This window comes from Mesoplodon bidens (genome assembly GCF_964165515.1).
Source record: "Mesoplodon bidens genome assembly, chromosome: 2".
Classification (NCBI taxonomy): domain Eukaryota; kingdom Metazoa; phylum Chordata; class Mammalia; order Artiodactyla; family Ziphiidae; genus Mesoplodon; species Mesoplodon bidens.
Window position 1 is genome coordinate 26,425,062 of NC_138177.1, and position 22,258 is coordinate 26,447,319.

General features: G+C 37.3%; 1 protein-coding gene across 1 annotated transcript in view; it reads right to left on the minus strand.

Moving 5' to 3' along the window:
• The window catches only part of MPC2 (mitochondrial pyruvate carrier 2), a 33,375-nt gene extending 11,643 nt beyond the window's left edge, over positions 1-21,732 (minus strand). Inside the window, exons 1-2 of the mRNA XM_081224820.1 lie at positions 21,344-21,732; positions 8,295-8,335 (exon numbers count right to left, since the gene is read on the minus strand). Coding sequence (XP_081080946.1) covers positions 8,295-8,335; positions 21,344-21,452 — 150 coding nt within the window. The 5' untranslated portion in view covers positions 21,453-21,732. The remainder of the gene's footprint in view (positions 1-8,294; positions 8,336-21,343) is intronic.
• Positions 21,733-22,258: the final 526 nt, after the last annotated feature.

Sequence of the window (22,258 nt, forward strand, 5' to 3'; positions counted from 1 at the left end):
ACACATTTTTCTCAAGTGCTCACAGAACATTCTCCAGGAATGATCATATCTTGGGTCACAAATCACGCCTTGGTAAATTTAAGAAAATTGAAATGGTATCAAGTATCTTTTCCGACCACAATGCTGTAAGACTAGACATCAATTACAGGAAAAGATCTGTAAAAAATACAAACACATGGAGGCTAAACAATAAACAAGTCAATAACGAAGTGATCACTGAAGAAATCAAAGAGGAAATTAAAAAATACCTAGAAACAAATGACAATGGAGACACAACGACCCAAAACCCTTGGGACACAGCAAAAGCAGTTCTAAGGGGGAAGTTTATAGCAATACATTCCCACCTTAAGAAACAGGAAACATCTTGAGTAAACAACCTGACCCTGCACCTAAAGCAATTAGGGAAAGAAGAACAAAAAACCCCCAAAGGTAGCAGAAGGAAAGAAATCATAAAGAACAGATCAGAAATAAATGAGGAAGAAATGAAGGAAACGATAGCAAAGATCAATAAAACTAAAAGCTGGTTCCTTGAGAAGATAAACAAAACTGATAAACCATTAGCCAGACTCATCAAGAAAAAAGGGAGAAGACACAAATCAATAGAATTAGAAATGAAAAAGGAGAAGTAACAACTGACACTGCAGAAATACAAAAGATCATGAGAGATTACTACAAGAAACTCTATGCCAATAAAATGGACAACCTGGAAGAAATGGACAAATTCTTAGAAATGCACAACCTGCCAAGACTGAATCAGGAAGAAATAGAAAATATGAACACACCAAGTACAAGCACTGAAATTGAAACTGTGATTAAAAATCTTCCAACAAACAAAAGCCCAGGACCGGATGGCTTCACAGGTGAATTCTATCAAACATTTAGAGAAGAGCTAACACCTATCCTTCTCAAACTCTTCCAAAATACAGCAGAGGGAGGAACACTCCCAAACTCATTCTATGAGGCCACCATCACCTTGATACCAAAACCAGGCAAGGATGTCACAAAGAAAGAACACTACAGGCCAATATCACTGATGAACATAGATGCAAAAACCCTCAACAAAATACTAGCAAACAGAATCCAACAGCACATTAAAAGGATCACACACCATGATCAAGTGGGGTTTATTCCAGGAATGCAAGGATTCTTCAGTATACGCAAATCAATCAACGTGATACACCATATTAACAAACTGAAGGAGAAAAACCATATGATCATCTCAATAGATGCAGAGAAAGCTTTCGACAAACTTCAACACCCATTGATGATAAAAACCCTGCAGAAAGTAGGCATAGAGGGAACTTTCCTCAACATAATAAAGGCCATATATGACAAACCCACAACCAACATCATGCTCAATGGTGAAAAACTGAAACCATTTCCACTAAGATCAGGAACAAGACAAGGCTGCCCACTCTCACCACTCTTATTCAACTTAGTTTTGGAAGTTTTAGCCACAGCAATCAGAGAAGAAAAGGAAATAAAAGGAATTCAAATAGGAAAAGAAGAAGTAAAGCTGTCACTGTTTGCAGGTGACATGACACTATACATAGAGAATCCTAAAGATGCTACCAGAAAACTACTAGAGCTGATCAATGAATTTGGTAAAGTAGCAGGATACAAAATTAATGCACAGAAATCTCTGGCATTCCTATATACTAATGATGAAAAATCTGAAAGTGAAATCAAGGAAAGACTCCCATTTACCACTGCAACAAAAAGAATAAAATATCTAGGAATAAACCTACCTAGGAGACAAAAGACCTGTAGGCAGAAAATTGTAAGACACTGATGAAAGAAATTAAAGATGATACAAATAGATGGAGAGATATACCATGCTCCTGGATTGGAAGAATCAATATTGTGAAAATGGCTCTACTACCCAAAGCAATCTACAGATTCAATGCAATCCCTATCAAACTACCACTGGCATTTTTCACAGAACTAGAACAAAAAATTTCAAAATTTGTTTGGAAACACAAAAGACCCCGAATAGCCAAAGCAATCTGGAGAACGAAAAACAGAGCTGGAGGAATCAGGCTCCCTGACTTCAGACTATACTACAAAGCTACAGTAATCAAGACAGTGTGGTACAGGCACAAAAAAAGAAAGATAGATCATTGGAACAGGATAGAAAGCCCAGAGATAAACCCATGCATATGTGGTCACCTTATCTTTGATAAAGGAGGCAGGAATGTACAGTGGAGAAAGGACAGCCTCTTCAATAAGTGGTGCTGGGAAAACTGGACAGGGACATGTAAAAGTATGAGATTAGATCATTCACTGACACCATACACAAAAATAAGCTCAAAATGGATTAAAGACCTAAATGTAAGGCCAGACACTATCAAACTCTTAGAGGAAAACATAGGCAGAACACTCTATGACATAAATCACAGAAAGATCCTTTTGGACCCACCTTCTAGAGAAATGGAAATAAAAACAAAGATAAACAAATGGGACCTAATGAAACTTCAAAGCTTTTGTACAGCAAAGGAAACCATAAACAAGACCAAAAGACAACCCTCAGAATGGGAGAAAATATTTGCAAATGAAGCAACTGACAAAGGATTAATCTCCAAAATTTATAAGCAGCTCATGCAGCTCAATAGCAAAAAAACAAACAACCCAATCCAAAAATGGGCAGAAGACTTAAATAGGCATTTCTCCAAAGAAGATATACAGACTGCCAACAAACACATGAAAGAATGCTCAACATCATTAATCATTAGAGAAATGCAAATCAAAACTACAATGAGATATAATCTCACACCAGTCAGAATGGCCATCATCAAGAAATCTAGAAACAATAAATGCTGGAAAGGGTGTGGGGAAAAAGGGAACACTCTTGCACTGCTGGTGGGAATGTGAACTGGTATAGCCACTATGGAGAACAGTATGGAGGTTCCTTAAAAAACTAAAAATAGAACTACCATATGACCCAGCAATCCCACTACTAGGCGTATACCCTGAGAAAACCATAATTCAAAAAGAGACATGTACCAAAATGTTCATAGCAGCTCTATTCACAATAGCCCGGAGATCGAAACAACCTAAGTGTGCATCATCGGATGAATGGATAAAGAAGATGTGGCACAAATATACAATGGAATATTACTCAGCCATAAAAAGAAACGAAACTGAGCTATTTGTAATGAGGTGGATAGACCTAGAGTCTGTCATACAGAGTGAAGTAAGTCAGAAAGAGAAAGACAAATACCCTATGCTAACACATGTATATGGAATTTAAGAAAAAAAGATTGTCATGAAGAACCTAGGGGTAAAACAGGAATAAAGACACAGACCTACTTGAGAATGGACTTGAGGATATGGGGAGGGGGAAGGGTAAGCTGTGACAAAGCGAAAGAGAGGCATGGACATATATACAGTACCAAACAAAAGGTAGATAGATAGTGGGAAGCAGCTGCATAGCACAGGGAGATCGGCTCGGTGCTTTGTGACTGCCTGGAGGGGTGGGATGGGGAGGGTGGGAGGGAGTGAGACGCAGGAGGGAAGGGATGTGGGAATAGATGTATATGTATGACTGATTCACTTTGTTATAAAGCAGAAACTAACAACAACAAAAAATCTTCCAACAAACAAAAGCTCAGGACCAGATGGCTTCACAGGTGAATTCTATCAAGCATTTAGAGAAGAGCTAACACCTATCCTTCTCAAACTCTTCCAAAATACAGCAGAGGGAGGAACACTCCCAAACTCATTCTACGAGGCCACCATCACCTTGATACCAAAACCAGACAAGGATGTCACAAAGAAAGAAAACTACAGGCCAAGATCACTGATGAACATAGATGCAAAAATCCTCAACAAAATACTAGCAAACAGAATCCAAGAGCACATTAGAAGAATCACACACCATGATCAAGTGGGGTTTATTCCAGGAATGCAAGGATTCTTCAGTATACGCAAATCAATCAACGTGATACACCATATTAACAAATTGAAGGAGAAAAACCATATGATCATCTCAATAGATGCAGAGAAAGCTTTCGACAAAATTCAACACCCATTGGTGATAAAAACCTTGAAGAAAGTAGGCATAGAGGGAACTTTCCTCAACATAATAAAGGCCATGTATGACAAACCCACAGCCAGCATCGTCCTCAATGGTGAAAAACTGAAACCATTTCCACTAAGATCAGGAACAAGACAAAGTTGCCCACTCTCACCACTCTTATTCAACATAGTTTTGGAAGTTTTAGCCACAGCAATCAGAGAAGAAAAGGAAATAAAAGGAATCCAAATCGGAAAGGAAGAAGTAAAGCTGTCACTGTTTGCAGATGACATGATACTATACATAGAGAATCCTAAAGATGCTACCAGAAAACTACTAGAGCTGATCAATGAATTTGGTAAGTAGCAGGATACAAAATTAATGCACAGAAATCTCTGGCATTCCTATATACTAATGATGAAAAATCTGAAAGTGAAATCAAGGAAAGACTCCCATTTACCACTGCAACAAAAAGAATAAAATATCTAGGAATAAACCTACCTAAGGAGACAAAAGACCTGTATGCAGAAAATTATAAGACACTGATGAAAGAAATTAAAGATGATAGAAATAGATGGAGAGATGTACCATGTTCTTGGATTGGAAGAATCAACATTTTGAAAATGACTCTACTATCCAAAGCAATCTACAGATTCAATGCAATCCCTATCAAACTACCACTGGCATTTTTCACAGAACTAGAACAAAAAATTTCACAATTTGTATTGAAACACAAAAGACCCCGAATAGCCAAAGCAATCTTGAGAATGAAAAATGGAGCTGGAGGAATCAGGCTCCTTGACTTCAGACTATACTACAAAGCTACAGTAATCAAGACAGTATGGTACTGGCACAAAAACAGAAAGACAGATCAGTGGAACAGGATAGAAAGCCCAGAGATAAACCCACGCACATATGGTCACCTTATCTTTGATAAAGGAGGCAGGAATGTACAGTGGAGAAAGGACAGTCTCTTCAATAAGTGGTGCTGGGAAAACTGGACAGGAACATGTAAAAGTATGAGATTAGATCACTCCCTAACACCATACACAAAAATAAGCTCAAAATGGATTAAAGACCTAAATATAAGGCCAGACACTATCAAACTCTTAGAGGAAAACATAGGCAGAACACTCTATGACATAAATCACAGAAAGATCCTTTTGGACCCACCTCCTAGAGAAATGGAAATAAAGACAAAAATAAACACATGGTACCTAATGAAACTTAAAAGCTTTTGCACAGCCAAGGAAACCATAAACAAGACCAAAAGACAACCCTCAGAATGGGAGAAAATATTTGCAAATGAAGCAACTGACAAAGGATTAATCTCCAAAATTTATAAGCAGCTCATGCAGCTCAATAACAAAAAAACAAACAACCCAATCCAAAAATGGGCAGAAGACCTAAATAGACATTTCTCCACAGAAGATATACAGACTGCCAACAAACACATGAAAGGATGCTCAACATCTTTACTCATTAGAGAAATGCAAATCAAAAGTACAATGAGATATCATCTCACACCAGTCAGAATGGCCATCATCAAAAAATCTAGAAACAATAAATGCTGCGAAGGGTGTGGAAAAAAGGGAACACTCTTGCACTGCTGGTGGGAATGTGAATTGGTACAGCCACTATGGAGAACGGTATGGAGGTTCCTTAAAAAACTACAAATAGAACTACCATATGACCCAGCAATCCCACTACTGGGCATATACCCTGAGAAAACCATAATTCAAAAAGAGACATGTACCAAAATGTTCATAGCAGCCCTATTTACAATAGCCCAGAGATGGAAACAACCTAAGTGTCCATCATCGGATGAACGGATAAAGAAGATGTGGCACATATATACAATGGAATATTACTCAGCCATAAAAAGAAACGAAATTGTGCTATTTGTAATGAGGTGGATGGATCTAGAGTCTGTCATACAGCGTGAAGTAAGTCAGAAAGAGAAAGACAAATACCGTATGCTGACATATATATATGGAATTTAAGAAAAAAAATGTCATGAAGAACATAGGGGTAAGACAGGAATAAAGACACAGACCTACTAGAGAATGGACTTGAGGATATGGGGAGGGGGAAGGGTAAGCTGTGACAAAGCGAAAGAGCGGCATGGACATATATACACTACCAAACGTAAGGTAGATAGCTAGTGGGAAGCAGCCGCATAGCACAGGGACATCAGCTGGGTGCTTTGTGACCGCCTGGAGGGGTGGGATAGGGAGGGTGGGAGGGAGACGCAAAAGGGAGGGGATATGGGAACATATGTATATGTATAACTGATTAAATTTGTTATAAAGCAGAAAAAAATATATACAACTTGTTAATCAACTATACTTCAATAAAAAATAAATTTGGAAAAAAAAATAGCCTACAACCCAAGCAAAAAACAACTTTATTAAAACTTGGGTTGGGTTTCCCTGGTGGCGCAGTGTTTCAGAGTCCGCCTGCCGATGCAGGGGACGCGGGTTCGTGCCCCGGTCTGGGAAGATCCCACATGCCGCGGAGCGGCTGCGCCCGTGAGCCATGGCCGCTGAGCCTGCGCGTCCGGAGCCTGTGCTCCGCAATGGGAGAGGCCACAATAGTGAGAGGCCCGCGTACTGGGAAAAAAAAAAAAAAAAAAAAAAAACAACTTGGGCAAAGGGTTTAAATAGATACTTTTCCAGAGAAAATGTAAAAATGGTAAATAAGCACATGAAAAGATGCTCAGCATTACTAATCGTATGAGGTAAATGCACATCAAAACCACAATGAGACACCACTTCACACCCATTAGAATGGCTATTATAAAACAACAAAAAAAGTAACAAGTATTGGTACAGATATGGAGAAATTGATTGGAACCCCGTGAATTGCTGGTGGAAATGTAAAATAGTGCACCTGCTGTGGAATATGGTACAGCAGTTCATCAAAATATTAAATATACTGAATTACCATATGATTCAGCAATTCCATGTGTAGGTATATACCCAAAAGAACTGAAAGCAGGTCTGGAATAGATTGTACACCATTGTTCATAGCAGCATTATTCACACTAGCCAAAAGGTGAAGCATCCCAAGTGTCCATTAACAGATGACTGAATAAACAATATGTGCTATATACATACAATGAAATATTCAGACTTAAAAAGGAAGGAAATTCTGACACATACTACAGCATAGACGAACCTTCAGGACATTATGCTAAGTGAAATATGCCAGGCACAAAAAGACAAATACTGTATGATTTCACTTATATAAGGTACCAAGAGTAGTCAAATTCACAGATAGAAAGTAGAATGGTGGTTTCCAGGGGCTGGGGAAGAGGGAAATGAGCTAGTGTTTAATGGGTTCAGAGTTTTAGTTCTGCAAGAGAAAAAGAGTCCTAGAGATTGGTTGCACACTGATGTGAATGTACTCAACACGAAAAAAATGGTTAAAATGATAATTTTATGTGTATTTTTTTACAGTTAAAAAAAAAGCCTGCAGACCAGTAGTTTTCAAACTTTAGAAGTCCTCAGAATCACCTGGAGGGCTTATTAAAACACAAATTACTGGGTTCCATCCCTATAGTTTCAGATTTAGTAAATCTGTGATGTGGCCTGAAAATCTGCATGTCTAACATATTCCTGGGTAATGCCAATGCTGCAGGTCCAGGGATGACGCTTCGAGAAGCACTGCATTAAGCCAAAACTGGCCCTTCCAACATAAATTCAATGATTTGTTATTAACAGCCATCGCAATTATTTCTTTTCAGCTAAATGAGAGGTTTAGGAATGGAAACTCTGGCATAGTGTAAAAGCATTGGTCTTGGAGTCAGAAGTCCCATATTCTACCATTTCCCAAATGTTAATATATATACCCTTGGATAAATTTTTCTCATTTTTGAGAATAACTTTTCTTCCCTCTATTTTAATGTTAGTATCTGAAGTTCTCATACTAAATTAATAACAAAAGTTAATTTGGGGGTGTTCTAATTAATTTAGTGTTTTACATAGTCACAAAATTTTAGAATGAAGTTTCATGTTCCTAGGGCCCATAATTATAAGCTTTTTGATAACAATACGTTCCCCAAAAGGCTCTTACCTACCTAAGGAGTTCAGAAAAACTAAAGTAAGTAGTATGCTTTATGCAGTAAAAATGATACATCTGAGAGTATTTGTATAAAATTACTTCAAGACGTACCATGAACATTTAAAAGTACATCCTTCAGAAAAGTTACTTCAAATCAATAAGCTCCTTTAAAGAATATCTTTTTCAGTAGCTTCTGCAAAAATTCAAGACTTACCCATTTCATAATTGGAGCCCAGAAAAATACTGTTTTGGGACCTGAAAAAAATGAAAAATTTAGCAATAAACCAACTATTTTCAATGTCTTTTAATAGCCATCGCCACATTTCAAAAACTCAAAGGTTTATCAATCTATTTCCAATAATTTTTACTATGCTTTCTGAATACTTTGTATTTAAGTTAAAATTTAGAGTCACCACACTATCAATCTTTCATACAAGTTGTTTTGATCTCCTTGTCAATTATTTGTATTTTTGTGAACTATTAAAATTAGCTAAAGTATAATGGAGATGGTTTCGGAAACCATTCCTAACGTTTTGCCTTGAACATGGAACTTAATGTTATTTCACTTAAGGATAATCCTCAAGTTGAGGAAATGACAAATTATGGAATTTTTGTGATACGAGCCACAGTAGATATTTTTTATTAGTTTTTGGCTGCAGTGAGTCTTCGTTGTTGCGCACAAGCTTTCTCTAGTTGCAGCGAGCCGGAGGGTTACTCTTCATTGCGGTGGGTGGGCTTCTCACTGTGGTGGCTGAGCACTGGCTCTAGGCGCGTGGGCTTTAGTAGTTGCAGCACGCGGGCTCAGTAGTTGTGGCATGTGGGCCCTAGAGCACGTGGGCTTCAGTAGTTGTGGCTTGTGGGCTCAGTAGTTGTGGTGCACGGGCTTAGTTGCTCTGCGGCATGTGGGAGCTTCCTTGACCAGGGATCGAACCCAGGTCCCCTGCATGGCAGGCAGATTCTCAACCACTGCACCACTAGGGAAGTCCCAGATATTTATATATTCACTAATTCTATTAATATTTATTATTATAAATGACATGTCACCATGTATTCTAGTAAAACTTCTTATAAAAATTCTATATATTCTAGTAAAAAATTAATGAACCTAACTTTAAAGGGCACATGAGAAAGCGGAAAGCCTAGATTTGTAAGCTCCTTAGTAGCAGGGTCTTTGTTTTAGTTATCCTGGTACTCATCTGCCTCGTGCAAAATGTTCAATAAATGTTGACAGCATTGAAAACGACTATGGTTTCTTAGATAACCTAGAATTTGAGAAGCATGATGTTTCAGAGCTGGAAGGAAACTCAGAGATCATCTAATCTAAATCCTTCATTTTACCGATAAGGCTCAGAGAAGTTCCATAACCTACTCAAGTCATGCGGCTAGTAAGCCCAGAATTGTAACTAGAACCTAAGTCTTCTAACTCTTAAACTTGTGCTCTTTAACCACATGACATAACTGGCCCACTTGTAACTCTTCCAAATTATATGTCTCTTTTAACCTTCCAGGGGATACAGTGACAGGGGAGAAACAGACTTTGTCCATGGTAATTTAAAAGCTAAATCCAATACAAATTAATATGGTATGTATGCTCTCAACACACTGGATCAACAAAAGACATTCATTTCTTAACACAAAAATTAATCAATTTCACATAAGACAACAGTGATTTTAAGCAAATTCGAAATTTAAAAAAATCTAATTATAATTTATATTCTAATTATATAATTATAAATCTAATTGTATTATTTCTGCCTTAATATTCCACTTTACTTTGTAAGAATAAATAGTTGTTATGGATCACAAAAATCACATCTAAAATGGCATCATCACCCAAATGTAACACATTTATTTCTCTTCATCTACTCCCAGTAATATTTCTCAAATAGCACCAGCAGGTAAAGATGGATTTATCCAGTTTCCCCCCAGTGGGTGAGCATTCACTGTCATTAATAATCAAGGAATGTTTCTGTTCACCTACACATAAATAACATTTAAAAGATAGAATTGACTCAAACCTATTATTTAGGAACAAAACAAAAGATAGTGAAATCGAAAAAGCATGGAGCTAAAAAAATGTAAAAGCACATAGCTAAGTTAAGATCCAGTCATAGTTGTAGGTTTAATTTGTTGCAAAGAAGACCACTCATTCATTCACCCATAATAATTACTGCATGCTTTACAGTGTCGTAGGCACTGGGGATGCACTGGTAAATAAAACACAGTGCTGGCTTTAAAGGACCTAAGCACAAGCTACTAGTCCCCTTATTTAGCCTTGTCTTCATCTGGCTAACTCCTAATATCCTTCAAAAACTCATTTAAGGTTTCATCTCCTCAAGGAAGCCTTCTTTAACATCTCCAGGTTAGATTAAATGCTCCTTCTCTGAACTCCCAAAGCAGCCTGTCTACTCTTCTAGTTTTCTGCACTTAACAATTAAACTGATCTATTTACGCATCTGTCACTGTAATTAGGCAAGGTCTAGAAGTCAAAGCCTGTTTCTTAGTTTTTCTTGACAAATAATATTTTTGAACAGAATTGAATTGGATTAACCATATCCAGGAGAGATGCTAATCAAAGATACTCAAATTTTAGGTTTGACCCAGATTTGCCTTGACACTGCTTCATCCTCAGGGCTGGGATTTCAGGTACATCAGGTTCCCTTTACATCAGGGAACTGGTACTAGACTTTCACTCATTAGTTACTCTACTCTTAGACCATGATACTTCCCTTTTTGGCTCCTGAAAATTCTTCCCATGAGTCTGATGTCATAATGCACTAATCCTATAAGTCAATCTTTTCAAACTCTGGTTATTTTATTTAGTTTGAGTTTCTGAGATTCCTATCATCACACCTGGTTTATTTTTCTTTGTCATATACAAAGTCTCAGGGTCATATGCAGTATCAATTACCAAGTTTATTTTTTATCCCTGCATGAAGCTTGGCTTCATCACTCAAGGGTAAGCCAATACATTGTTTTTGTCTCTGGCTTTGGATTCCCCAACAGACTCCTCTCTTCATATTTCAAAACTGATGCTTCCTCTTCTGCCACCCCAAAAACTGTTTCCTGAACAATGCCTCTAAGGTTCTGGTTTCTTTACGAGCTGAAATGGTTGACCCTTCAGGGTTAATGAACAGTCAAGCTTTTCAGTAGGCTTGCCTGGTAACTAATTTACTCAACTGCCCTGAGCTGGGTGATAATTTTAAAATAAAAACTGCCCTTCTCCCACACAATTGAACCAAACAAAAACTTTGAACATGAAATTATGGTTGCTAGAACATGGGCCAAAGAGAAGTTTAAATATTTTATTTAGTGCATAATTTTAAACTATAAAACAAAGCCTAAATTAGTTTAACAATTGGTAAGCACTGAATTTAAAAACATCAGTAGCAAATATATATTAATAAGACATTCTAAGTTTCTAATTTTTCTGAAATATCAGAGGATGCTGACACCTGACACAAATAATTAGGGTTGGAGATCTGTAAGTGCAAACAAGCAGTGTTTTCTTCATTGTTAAAAAAAGGAAAAAATAGCTAGTAATACCCATGATCATATAATAGGTTAACAAAAAATTTTAAAGAAAACTTATTTTAGTTCACCCTTCCATTTTATCTTAGCTAGTCATTTTCTACCTTAAAAGTAAAGAAGTCAAATAAATATAGACGTGTATGAATTCAGGAACAGAGGCTATCTTCTTGAAAATAGCAATCAGTCAATAATGGAAATGGTAATGAGGAAACATCCCAACTGATTTTGACATTTAAAATGTAAAGTTTAAAAACATTTGTTTATTTAAGTATAGTTGATTTATAATGTGTTAGTTTCAGGTATACAGAAAAGTGTTCAGTTACACATATATAACTATATTCTTTTTCAGATTCTTTTCCATTTTCTGGTTATTACAAGGTATTGAATATAGTTCCCTGTGCTGTACAGTAGGTCCTTGTTATTTACCTAAAACAAAAAGTTTTGACAAAAACATATTTGAAAACAGGTATCACATAAACAGTGAGAATATAATGTCACATTGTCTTTCTAGACCTGGGAAAAATAGGCTTATGTTCTACAATGACATAGCTATTCTCACTGGAGAGCATTAAAAAAATGAAGTCATTAAATAATCATGATACCTGAAGTGATTATAACACCTTAAAATCAAGATAAGCATAAGTATAAATAGAGTATCTAGTTAACATTCATTATGATGAATGAAAAAACTTGATTAGGCAGAAATTTTAAATTGCTGAAAATATATTGAATAAAAAGCAGCTCTTAAGAAATTTAATTTGAAGTCCAAGATGAGGGAAATGTATCCCCATCGGCTATAAATATACATTCCTTTAGACAAAGAATTAACTAACAGTTAACACATTTTCATCTTGTTTCTTATAAGTCCACTCTTGGAAGTTGGAAAAGGCCTCAAATGCTGACTATTTAAAACTATGAACTATACAGCAAAACAAATATATGGTTACAAAAGGGGAGAGGAAGGCGGGGAGGGACAAATTAGGAGTATGGGATTAACAGATACAAACTGCTATACATAAAATAGATGAGCAACAAGGATTGACTGTAAAACTATGAACTATTTCAAGCATAACAAAAAATACGAAGAATAATAAAATGGTTATTTTTTTGTGTGTTGTTATATGTTTTTCTGATTTTTAAAGTGAAACTGATGTTTTCTAAAGTTCAAACTTTCATGGAAGAATTTGAAAAATTCTGCAAGGGAACATCACAACCAAATACGTAAGAGACATAAGAGACCTACATTTTCAAACAAATTAACAAATCTAGTTGCCTTGATGAACCTATTAATAAAACAATGACATAATTTTATTTCCTAATTTCCTTACCTGAGAGGAATGACTGCTAATGAAATACTTTATAAATTCTACCCAGAAAGTATGTCATTTATTGTACGTATGATTCTCTTCCTAGGGAAAGACTTCCTTCTTGGAACAGAATAAGTAACTTTTACACACATGCAAACGTACACATATACAAATATTGAATTGAGGTGCTCCCAGTGTTGAGAATATGAATGCCGTCCACTACTCCACCGAATCCCTTTCATACCATTTCTCTACGGTTTACTGCTTTCAACATCCCTCAACTTTCCTCTAACGTTCCTTGTATTAAGCAAGCCCATCTGTTTGCTATCATGTAGCCAGCTACTTACAAATTCACACAGATATTGACAGTCAAAGATTACTCATTTTTATTTGTACTAAAGCTAGTTCTGATTTCATACCGAGAACATGAAGGGGCCACCATTTTAGAGCCAAGCAGTCTTTATATCTCGTGGAAGGCCTTGGAAAGAGCTCACTCAAATAGCACCTAGAAAGTCATAGGTGTATAATGATTTTTAAAATGTTGATTGAAAACAGGCTTTGGTGAAAATGCCAAAGAAAAATAACAGATGAAGTGACTAGCTATGATAGCCAATATGCATTTTTGGGTTGACATTTTAAATTTATACATTTCTTCAGTAACAAAGAATCAATGACTTCTAGATTTAGAAAGACTGTTGAAATCATCTAGTTCAGGCATTCATTTTATAAACCACGTAAGTGAGGCCCAGAGAGGTAAAATTACTTATATAAAATACATAGCACAACAAGGATAAACTTAGATCCCTAAAACCTAATCTAACAATAATTATATAGTCTTCCCTGATGAAACCTGAGTTTCTTGAAGCCTCTGAAACTAAGGAAAGTCCTAGCAGAAATCCCAAATTGTAGACTATTACAGCTGGAAAGAAACTTAAAGAAAATCCAAATTCTTCTACTTTTATATATGAAAAAGGAAAGGCACTTAAAAGTTAAGTAAGTTTTCTCATATTCAGATAGTTCCAGATAGAGCAAGGACCAGAATACAGGCCTCTTTGATTCTAGTCCCCTTTCTGCTATGTCAGACCACACTTTAAATGTATTTCACACTCTCTCATAGACAAAATTAATATTATTACATGACTTGGAAATGACAATTTTTTAAAAACTGAAGTACAGTTGATTTACAATGTTGTGTCAGTTTCAGGTGTACAGCAAAATGATTCAGTTTTATGTATATAAAACTGAATATATATATATATATTTTTTTCAGATTCTTTTTGCTTATAGATTATTACAAAATATTGAGTATAGTTCCCTGTGCTATACAGTAGGTCCTTGTTGGTTATCTATTTTATATATAGCAGAGTATATATAACAAACTATTTATAGCTTCTCTTGGGGCTTGCTTCTCCTTTAGTACATCTAGTGAATCAAATTAGATGAGGCATGAACAGTCTTAATTTCTTAAAATTAGTTTAAGATCAGGTTAGTGGGCAAAAGTTATGTTAAGTGTCACACTAACAACTACAACAAGGATTGTATTACTTTTATGATCTCTTCTGAGAATACAAAATCTCTGTGGCTAGAGATTTTAATTTTATTCACTAAAATATCTCAAATGCCAAAACAGTATCTAATATACAGCAGGCCCTCAAAAAATATTAAATAATTCAACTTTCTTGGAGCTAACTAGTTTAAAGATACTCTATTTTTCATCAATGTCTTACAATTGTATTTGAAATCCCAACTTTCCATTTTGGTTCTCATTCCTTAATTTTAAGGTAACAGAGGTTGTAACTGTAAAAAATAATATATGTATATTTATATATTTAGTGTATATATTTAAACATAATATATATTAACAATATGTTTAAGAATATATTTATATAGAGAGATGTATTATACATGGTATATAATACAGATATATTTAATATGATATAGATATCTAGATGTCTATCCTAGACTGGCATTAAAATTCTTCAGATAATCTCTGTAGGAAGAAAATAAATTCTTCTAACAGAGACGCTAAATAACCATGTTAATACATAACTGTGTGGGTTTCTACACTGTTTATTTATTTGATCCCCATTTGGTTTTATTTACATAAAATAAAACAACATATCCTCTGAACTAAGTTGTATTAAACTATCTAGTATAACATCAATTCCCTGAGCATTTAATTTTGAATTTTTTTGATTAAGATATTCCCTTATGAACACTGCTAATAATGGTTCATTTAGTATGTTTTTATTTTCAAAAATATTCTCTAGGTCTGTAAGATAAAAAGAAAAAAACAATTCTCTTACCTAGGAAAAAATGAAAATATTCCTGTTATGAAGACCTTAAAGTAACTTTTCCCATGAACCTTCCCAGAGAGAACGCCATGCAATGTAGAGAATATTCTCAGCAACAGCAAACTAAACACTGCAACACATTTCATAGAAGTATTTTTTCAACAGTTCTTCCACTTAAGCCAAAATGTAATTCAATATAAGCAAAGCTATGGTAAGCAAAAATTATATGGCTCAGATAGCTGTTTTCCCGGCTGACTTAATTGAAGGATAGTTTTTATTTATTTTTATTATTTATTTCTTATTTAATTCTATTTTTTCACCCAGTTCTATTGAGATATAACTCTTTTTTTTTTTTTTTTTTGCTGCACCACACGGCTTGTGGGATCTTAGTTCCCCAACCAGGGATTGAAACCGGGCCATGGCAGTGAAAGCACCAAGTCCTAACCACTGGACCTCCAGGGAATTCTCGAGATATAACTCTTTAGAGACTCTTTGGACTCTTTAGAGCTGAGGTCTCCTAACTTCTTTTGAACACATTGCCCCATCAGTTAAAAAAAAAAAAATTTGAGCATACATCCCCTATATACAGTCCATATATATACATATATATAAATTAATACATATAGACTCCATAGAATTTAGTTGTGTACAGATTTTCCTTGATTTATGATGGGGTTACATCCCAATAAATCCACTGAAGATTGAAAATATCATAAATTGAAAATTTATTTAATACACCTAACTTATTGAAGTATCATAGCTTAGCCTAGCCTACCTTTAACATGCTCAGGACACTTACATTAGCTTACAGTTGGGCAAAATCATCTAACACAAAGCCTATTTTATAATAAATTGTTGAGTAGCTCATGTAATTTATTGAATACTGTACTGAAAAACAGAATGGCTATAGGGATGAAGAATGGACGTACTGATTGTTTACCGCATGACTGACTGAGTTGTGGCTCGTTGCTACTGCCCAGCATCATGAGAGCATTGTATCACATATCACTAGCCCAGGAAAAGATCAAAATTCGAAATTCAAAGTACAGTTTCTACTGAATTTGTATTGCTTTTGAACCATCTTGTAAAGTTGAAAAATCTTAAGTCCAACCATCATAATAAAGAGACTATTTACACATACATATATATGTGAACGAATTTATTTTTATATTGTAAAACATATACAAAATGGAAACTTTAAAAAGATAAAGTAAGTATTAATAGAAGTCCTCTTGTTTTCTTCCTACATTCCAATGTTTCATTTTGTGCACGCTTTGGGACGATTCACCCCATTTTGGAGCTCATAAATACAAAGGAATGACACTCCACTAATAAATATTTTTCCCAACTAAGCTTTTAAGTAAACACTGGGCAGCATGACTTCAAGGTTATTTCTTTGAACAAATATCTAGAGGGTAGCTATGCAGCTGGTTAGTGTCAAGTCAAATACTTTTATAGTCAGGAGATGGTGGGGGGAGTGACATATCTTATGAGAACTGAACTTGCTAAGACACACATTTGGTTAGAATTCTACTCTTTTTTTTTGTTTTTCTTTTCAACATCTTTATTGGAGTATAATTGCTTTACAATGTTGTGTTAGTTTCTGCTGTATAACAAAGTGAATCAGCTATACGTATACATATATCCCCATATCCCCTCCTTCTTGCGTCTCCCTCCCACCCTCCCTATCCCACCCCTCTAGGTGGTCATAAAGCACCGAGCTGATCTCCCTGTGCTACACTGCTACTTCCCACTAGCTATCTATTTTACATTTGGTAGTATATATATGCCAACACTACTCTCTCACTTTATCCCAGCTTACCCTTCCCACTCCCCGTGTCCTCACATCTGCATCTTTATTCCTGTCCTGCCCCTAGGTTCGTCAGGACCAATTTTTTTTTTTAGCTTCTATATATATGTGTTAGCATACGGTATTTGATTTCCCTTTCTGACTTACTTCACTCTACATGACAGACTCTAGGTCCATCCACCTCACTACAAATAACTCAATTTCGTTTCTTTTTATGGCTGAGTAATATTCCATTGTATATAGGTGCCACATCATCTTTATCCATTCATCTGTTGATAGACACGTTGCTTCGATGTCCTGGCTGTTGTAAATAGTGCTGCAATGAACACTGTGGTACATGTCTCTTTTTGAATTATGGTTTTCTCAGGGTATATGCCCAGTAGTGGGATTGCTGGGTCATATGGTATTTCTATTTTCAGTTTTTTAAGGAACCTCCATACTGTTCTCCATAGTGGCTGTATCAATTTACATTCCTACCAACAGTGCAACAGGATTCCCTTTTCTCCACACCCTCTCCAGCATTTACTGTTTGTAGATTTTTTTTTTTTTTTTTTTTTGTGGTACGCGGGCCTCTCACTGTTGTGGCCTCTCCCATTGCGGAGCACAGGCTCCGGACGTGCAGGCTCAGCAGCCATGGCTCATGGGCCTAGCAGCTCAATGGCATGTGGGATCTTCCTGGACCAGGGCACGAACCCGTGTCCCCTGCATCGGCAGGCGGACTCTCAACCACTGCGCCACCAGGGAAGCCCTACTGTTTGTAGATTTTTTGATGATGGCCATTCTGACCGGTGTGAGGTGATATCTCATTGCAGTTTTGATTTGCATTCCTCTAATGATTAGTGATGTTGAGTGTCCTTTCATGTGTTTGTTGGCAATCTGTATCTCTTCTTTGGAGAAATGTCTATTTAGGTCTTCTGCCCATTTTTTGATTGGGTTGTTTGTTTTTTTAATATGGAGCTGCAGGAGCTGTTTATATATTTGGGAGATTAATCCTTGGTCAGTTGCTTCATTTGCAAATATTTTCTCCCATTCTGAGGGCTGTCTTTTCGTCTTGTTTATGGCTTCCTTTGCCATGCAAGAGCTTTTAAGTTTCATTAGGTCCCATTTGTTTATTTTTGTCTTTATTTCCATTTCTCTAGGAGGTGGGTCAAAAAGGATCTTGCTGTTATTTATTTACTTATTTATTATTATTTTTATAAACATCTTTATTGGAGTATAGTTGCTTTAAAAATATGGAATGCTTCACGAGTTTGCATGTCATCCTTGCGCAGGGGCCAGGCTAATCTTCTCTGTATCATTCCACTATTAGTATATGTGCTGCCGAAGCGAGCACTGCTGTGATTTATTACATAGAGTGTTCTGCCTATGTTTTCCTCTAAGGGTTTTGTAGTGTCTGGCCTGACATTTAGGTCTTTAATCCATTTTGAGCTTATTTTTGTGTATGGTGTTAGGGAGTGTTCTAATTTCATTCTTTTACCTGTAGCTGTCCAGTTTTCCCAGCACCACTTATTGAAGAGGCTGTCTTTTCTCCATTGTATAGTCTTGCATCCTTTATCAAAGATAAGGTGACCATATGTGCATGGGTTTATCTCTGGGCTTTCTATACTGTTCCATTGATCTATATTTCTGTTTTTGTGCCAGTACCATACTGTCTTGATTACTGTAGCTTTGTAGTACAGTCTGAAGTCAGGGAGCTTGATTCCTCCAGCTCCGTTTTTCTTTCTCAAGATTGCTTTGGCTATTCACGGTCTTTTGTGTTTCCATAAACACTGTGAAATTTTTTGTTCTATGTCTGTGAAAAATGCCATTGGTAGTTTTATAAGGAGTGCACTGAATCTGTAGACTGCTTTGGGTAGTATAGTCATTTTCACAATGTTGATTCTTCCAATCCAAGAACATGGTATATCTCCATCTGTTTGTATCGTCCTTAATTTTTTTCATCAGTGTCTTACAGTTTTCTGCATACAGGTCTTTTGTCTCCTTTGGTAGGTTTATTCCTAGGTATTTTATTCTTTTTGTTGCAATGGTAAATGGGAGTGTTTCCTTAATTTCTCTTTCAGATTTTTCATCATTAGTGTACAGGAATGCAAGAGATTTCTGTGCATTAATTTTGTATCCTGTTACTTTACTGAATTCATTGATTAGCTCTAGTAGTTTTCTGGTAGCCTCTTTAGGATTCTCTATGTATATAGAACACTATTCTTACTCTACAGAAGTAGATCATTCTGTGCCAGAGACAATATGTAGGTAAATGGATGATGAAGGCCACAGGTCTAACTCTATATATAATGCAATATTCTACTCTAATATATATTTATATAAAGACATATTTTTGTAACCTGTCTCGAGGTACTTGTCAATGATACAAAGAAATCTCAAAAATTTAGCCTTGCATATTACTGTAAAAACCTCCAGTATGTGAATCTTCTCTAATGTTTAATATAATGATTCAATACATACTATTATGCAAAGTAGTATGCAAAATCCTTGAATATTCACTCTGATAACTCTTGGAACAATAATCAGTGTTTCCTCAGATTTTACTGAATACTTATGAATCAATCAACAGTTATATTTTTCATGTTTCTTCATTTCGACAATGGTGTGCCTACCCTACAACATTTTAATCACAAATAATTTTGCAGTGATAGGTATTCTTACTCTGCATATTGGTGAAAAGCTTAATAAGAGGGAACTAACACTAATATTTGTTGAGAGTCTACGTGCAAACACTGCTACATGTTTTACAGACAATACAGCACTTAACTTTCACAACAATCCTAAATGGTGATAATTATTATCCCTATTTCATAGATTAGAACTAAAGGTTGGGGTCAAGGTCACACAGCCAAGATTCAAATCCAGGTCAGTCTGGCTTCAAAGCCTATGCTCCTTCCATTACACTGAAAAAAAGGGTTACAATAACTGAACTAGTCCAAGAGTATCCAGATAAAATGCACAATCTACTAACAAATCTCAAACGAAAGATAATTCCTTTTCATTATAAAAGTCGAATAAAGTATTATAAAGAATGATTACAGGTGGTTAAAGCCAAGGTCTTGGAAAAGATCACTATAAAACTACCCTCCAATTCTGTTTTAAAGTAGTTTAAAATTGCTCCTCCTCTATTCTGCCTTTATCCTACAACCCAAACACAGAGCTTAAGAGGGTCAGGGTTGACTACACAGAATTCAGTTGAGTCTGAAGCCCAGATTATTACAGAAACATTGCTCAATTCTCCCTCCTGAAAATCTCTGTCACAAAACACAGCACAATTCCAAAAACTGCGTGTTAAAAGAACCAAAAGGCAAATAAACTAAATAAGCTTCATCAATAAAAAACCTCTCCTTAAAGATCAATTTTATAAGGGGTAAACTACTGCAATAAGTAATATTATACTAAAGTATAATTCCAAGACACAGTTCACTCCATTATCAAACTGTAAATTGGATTTAGTAACCATCTCACACTCCCAAGAGCTGCTTCATAGTCAGGTATGTGGGGAGATAGAGAGTTGGAAGAACTGGGATCTTCCAGTTTCTTATAGAATTATTTTTTTCAACCACAAGAACATTGTTTTCCAATAGGTTAAAGAGAGAGCTAACATTTACTGAGTATTTCTGAAGAATCAAATACATACGTTATCTTTAACTCACATCGATCACATTTTACAGAAACTAAGATCTAGGATTTCGCCCAAGGTCACATCGATAGTAAGCAGCAGAGCAGAATTTAAAACCAGGTCTGTCCCCACAAAAAGGTCCAGGGAGAGCTTGTTCAGTAGTAATTTCATAAATAAGGATAGACTTAAACAAACTAGATCTATGGGGCAAGGAATGACACTGACTCAGAAACCGGTTAACACTTCTGCAGGCCTGTCAGCTGGAGCTGAAGGAAGTATGACCTTTACTCCAAACCCTCCAGGGCGGAAAGACAGCTCTTCTCCGCGTGGGTCAATATACCACTACTCATGGAGGGAAAGAGGAGAGAATGAGGTTTCCTGGTGGCCCAGACCCTTTCTTGGCCGCAGAAATGGAGAAGGATCAAACCCAGAGGCCCGGTCCGGGTCTGAGTTGTGCCTAAGGGAAGGGGTGCGACAAAGGTCGCAAAGGGCGCAGACTTGAAAATAACGAGTTTATGAGAGATGCTGGAAAAGAAAACATGAAAAGCAGGGAGCATGGGAAAGTACACGGATTCACTTGAGGGAAGGGGGTTGGGGCTGTGGGTGATGCCTCCAGCGGCAGAGTTGTCAGTGGGCCTCTAAAGGGAGGGAAGGGACAGGGAGGGAAGGTCTCGGTGGGAGCCACTCTGGGTTCATTACCTGCCGGATGGTTGTACAACGGCCTCAGTTTCTCAGGAAGCAGAAGCTCCACTTTATCAAGGACCCGGTGGTAGGTGGCCCGCAGGCCCCGGGCGCCGGCGGCTGCCATTTCTGCGGACGAGAGATCGTGGGCAGCCAGGTAAGGCAGCGGCCGCGTGCTCCTCCCTGGCTGGCAGTGAAGGGCAGCTCGTCACTTTCCCCCGTCTCAACGCCTCGCGACCTCCTCTCCCCCAAGGCAGCTCAGCCTGCTCCCCTGTGAACCGCCCGGCGGCCCGCGCCTAGAGAAGATTGTCGGGGCGGAGACTCTGCGACGGCCCGCCCCGAGCCCGCCTCCTGGCCTCCGACTGTCTAGAGGGAGGAGGAGACATGGAAACAGGTGGCAAAAGGACAGCCTCACCGAGTCAACCCGGCGCCCTACCGGCAGCGCGCTTGCGCAAGCAGAGCGGCCCGCGGTGATTGGCCCGCCCCGGGGCGTGGGCGGGGTCCAGACCAAACCTACAATTTCTTCTTCCTGGCCCGGAGGCCATGTTGGAGAAGGGAAAGTGAAGCTGCACCGGCGCTAATCCCCTTTCACTTTGGTTAAGGAGGCCCCTAGATAAAATGGGCTTTTCAGGCCTTCCATGACCCGACTAAAGATGACGCCGCACAACTCTGTTGCTTCCTTTGGAATGAGACTCGTGAGCGCGAGACCTCCGATTTCAGCTTCTTCCGTCTCTATTCCTCATTTATCCAGAGTATTAAGGATTTGACTAGAGTGGTCTGAACCCACTTCTCTAGGGTAAGGGCAGCCCTGACACACACCTGCCTCAGTCTCCAGGGTGGTCGTCATCTCGCGAGAAAGGCTTGAAAGGGAGGGTGTCGAGAACGAGGAGAGGGAGGAGTCGAGGCCGCCTCCGCCTCCTCCCCCTCCCCCTG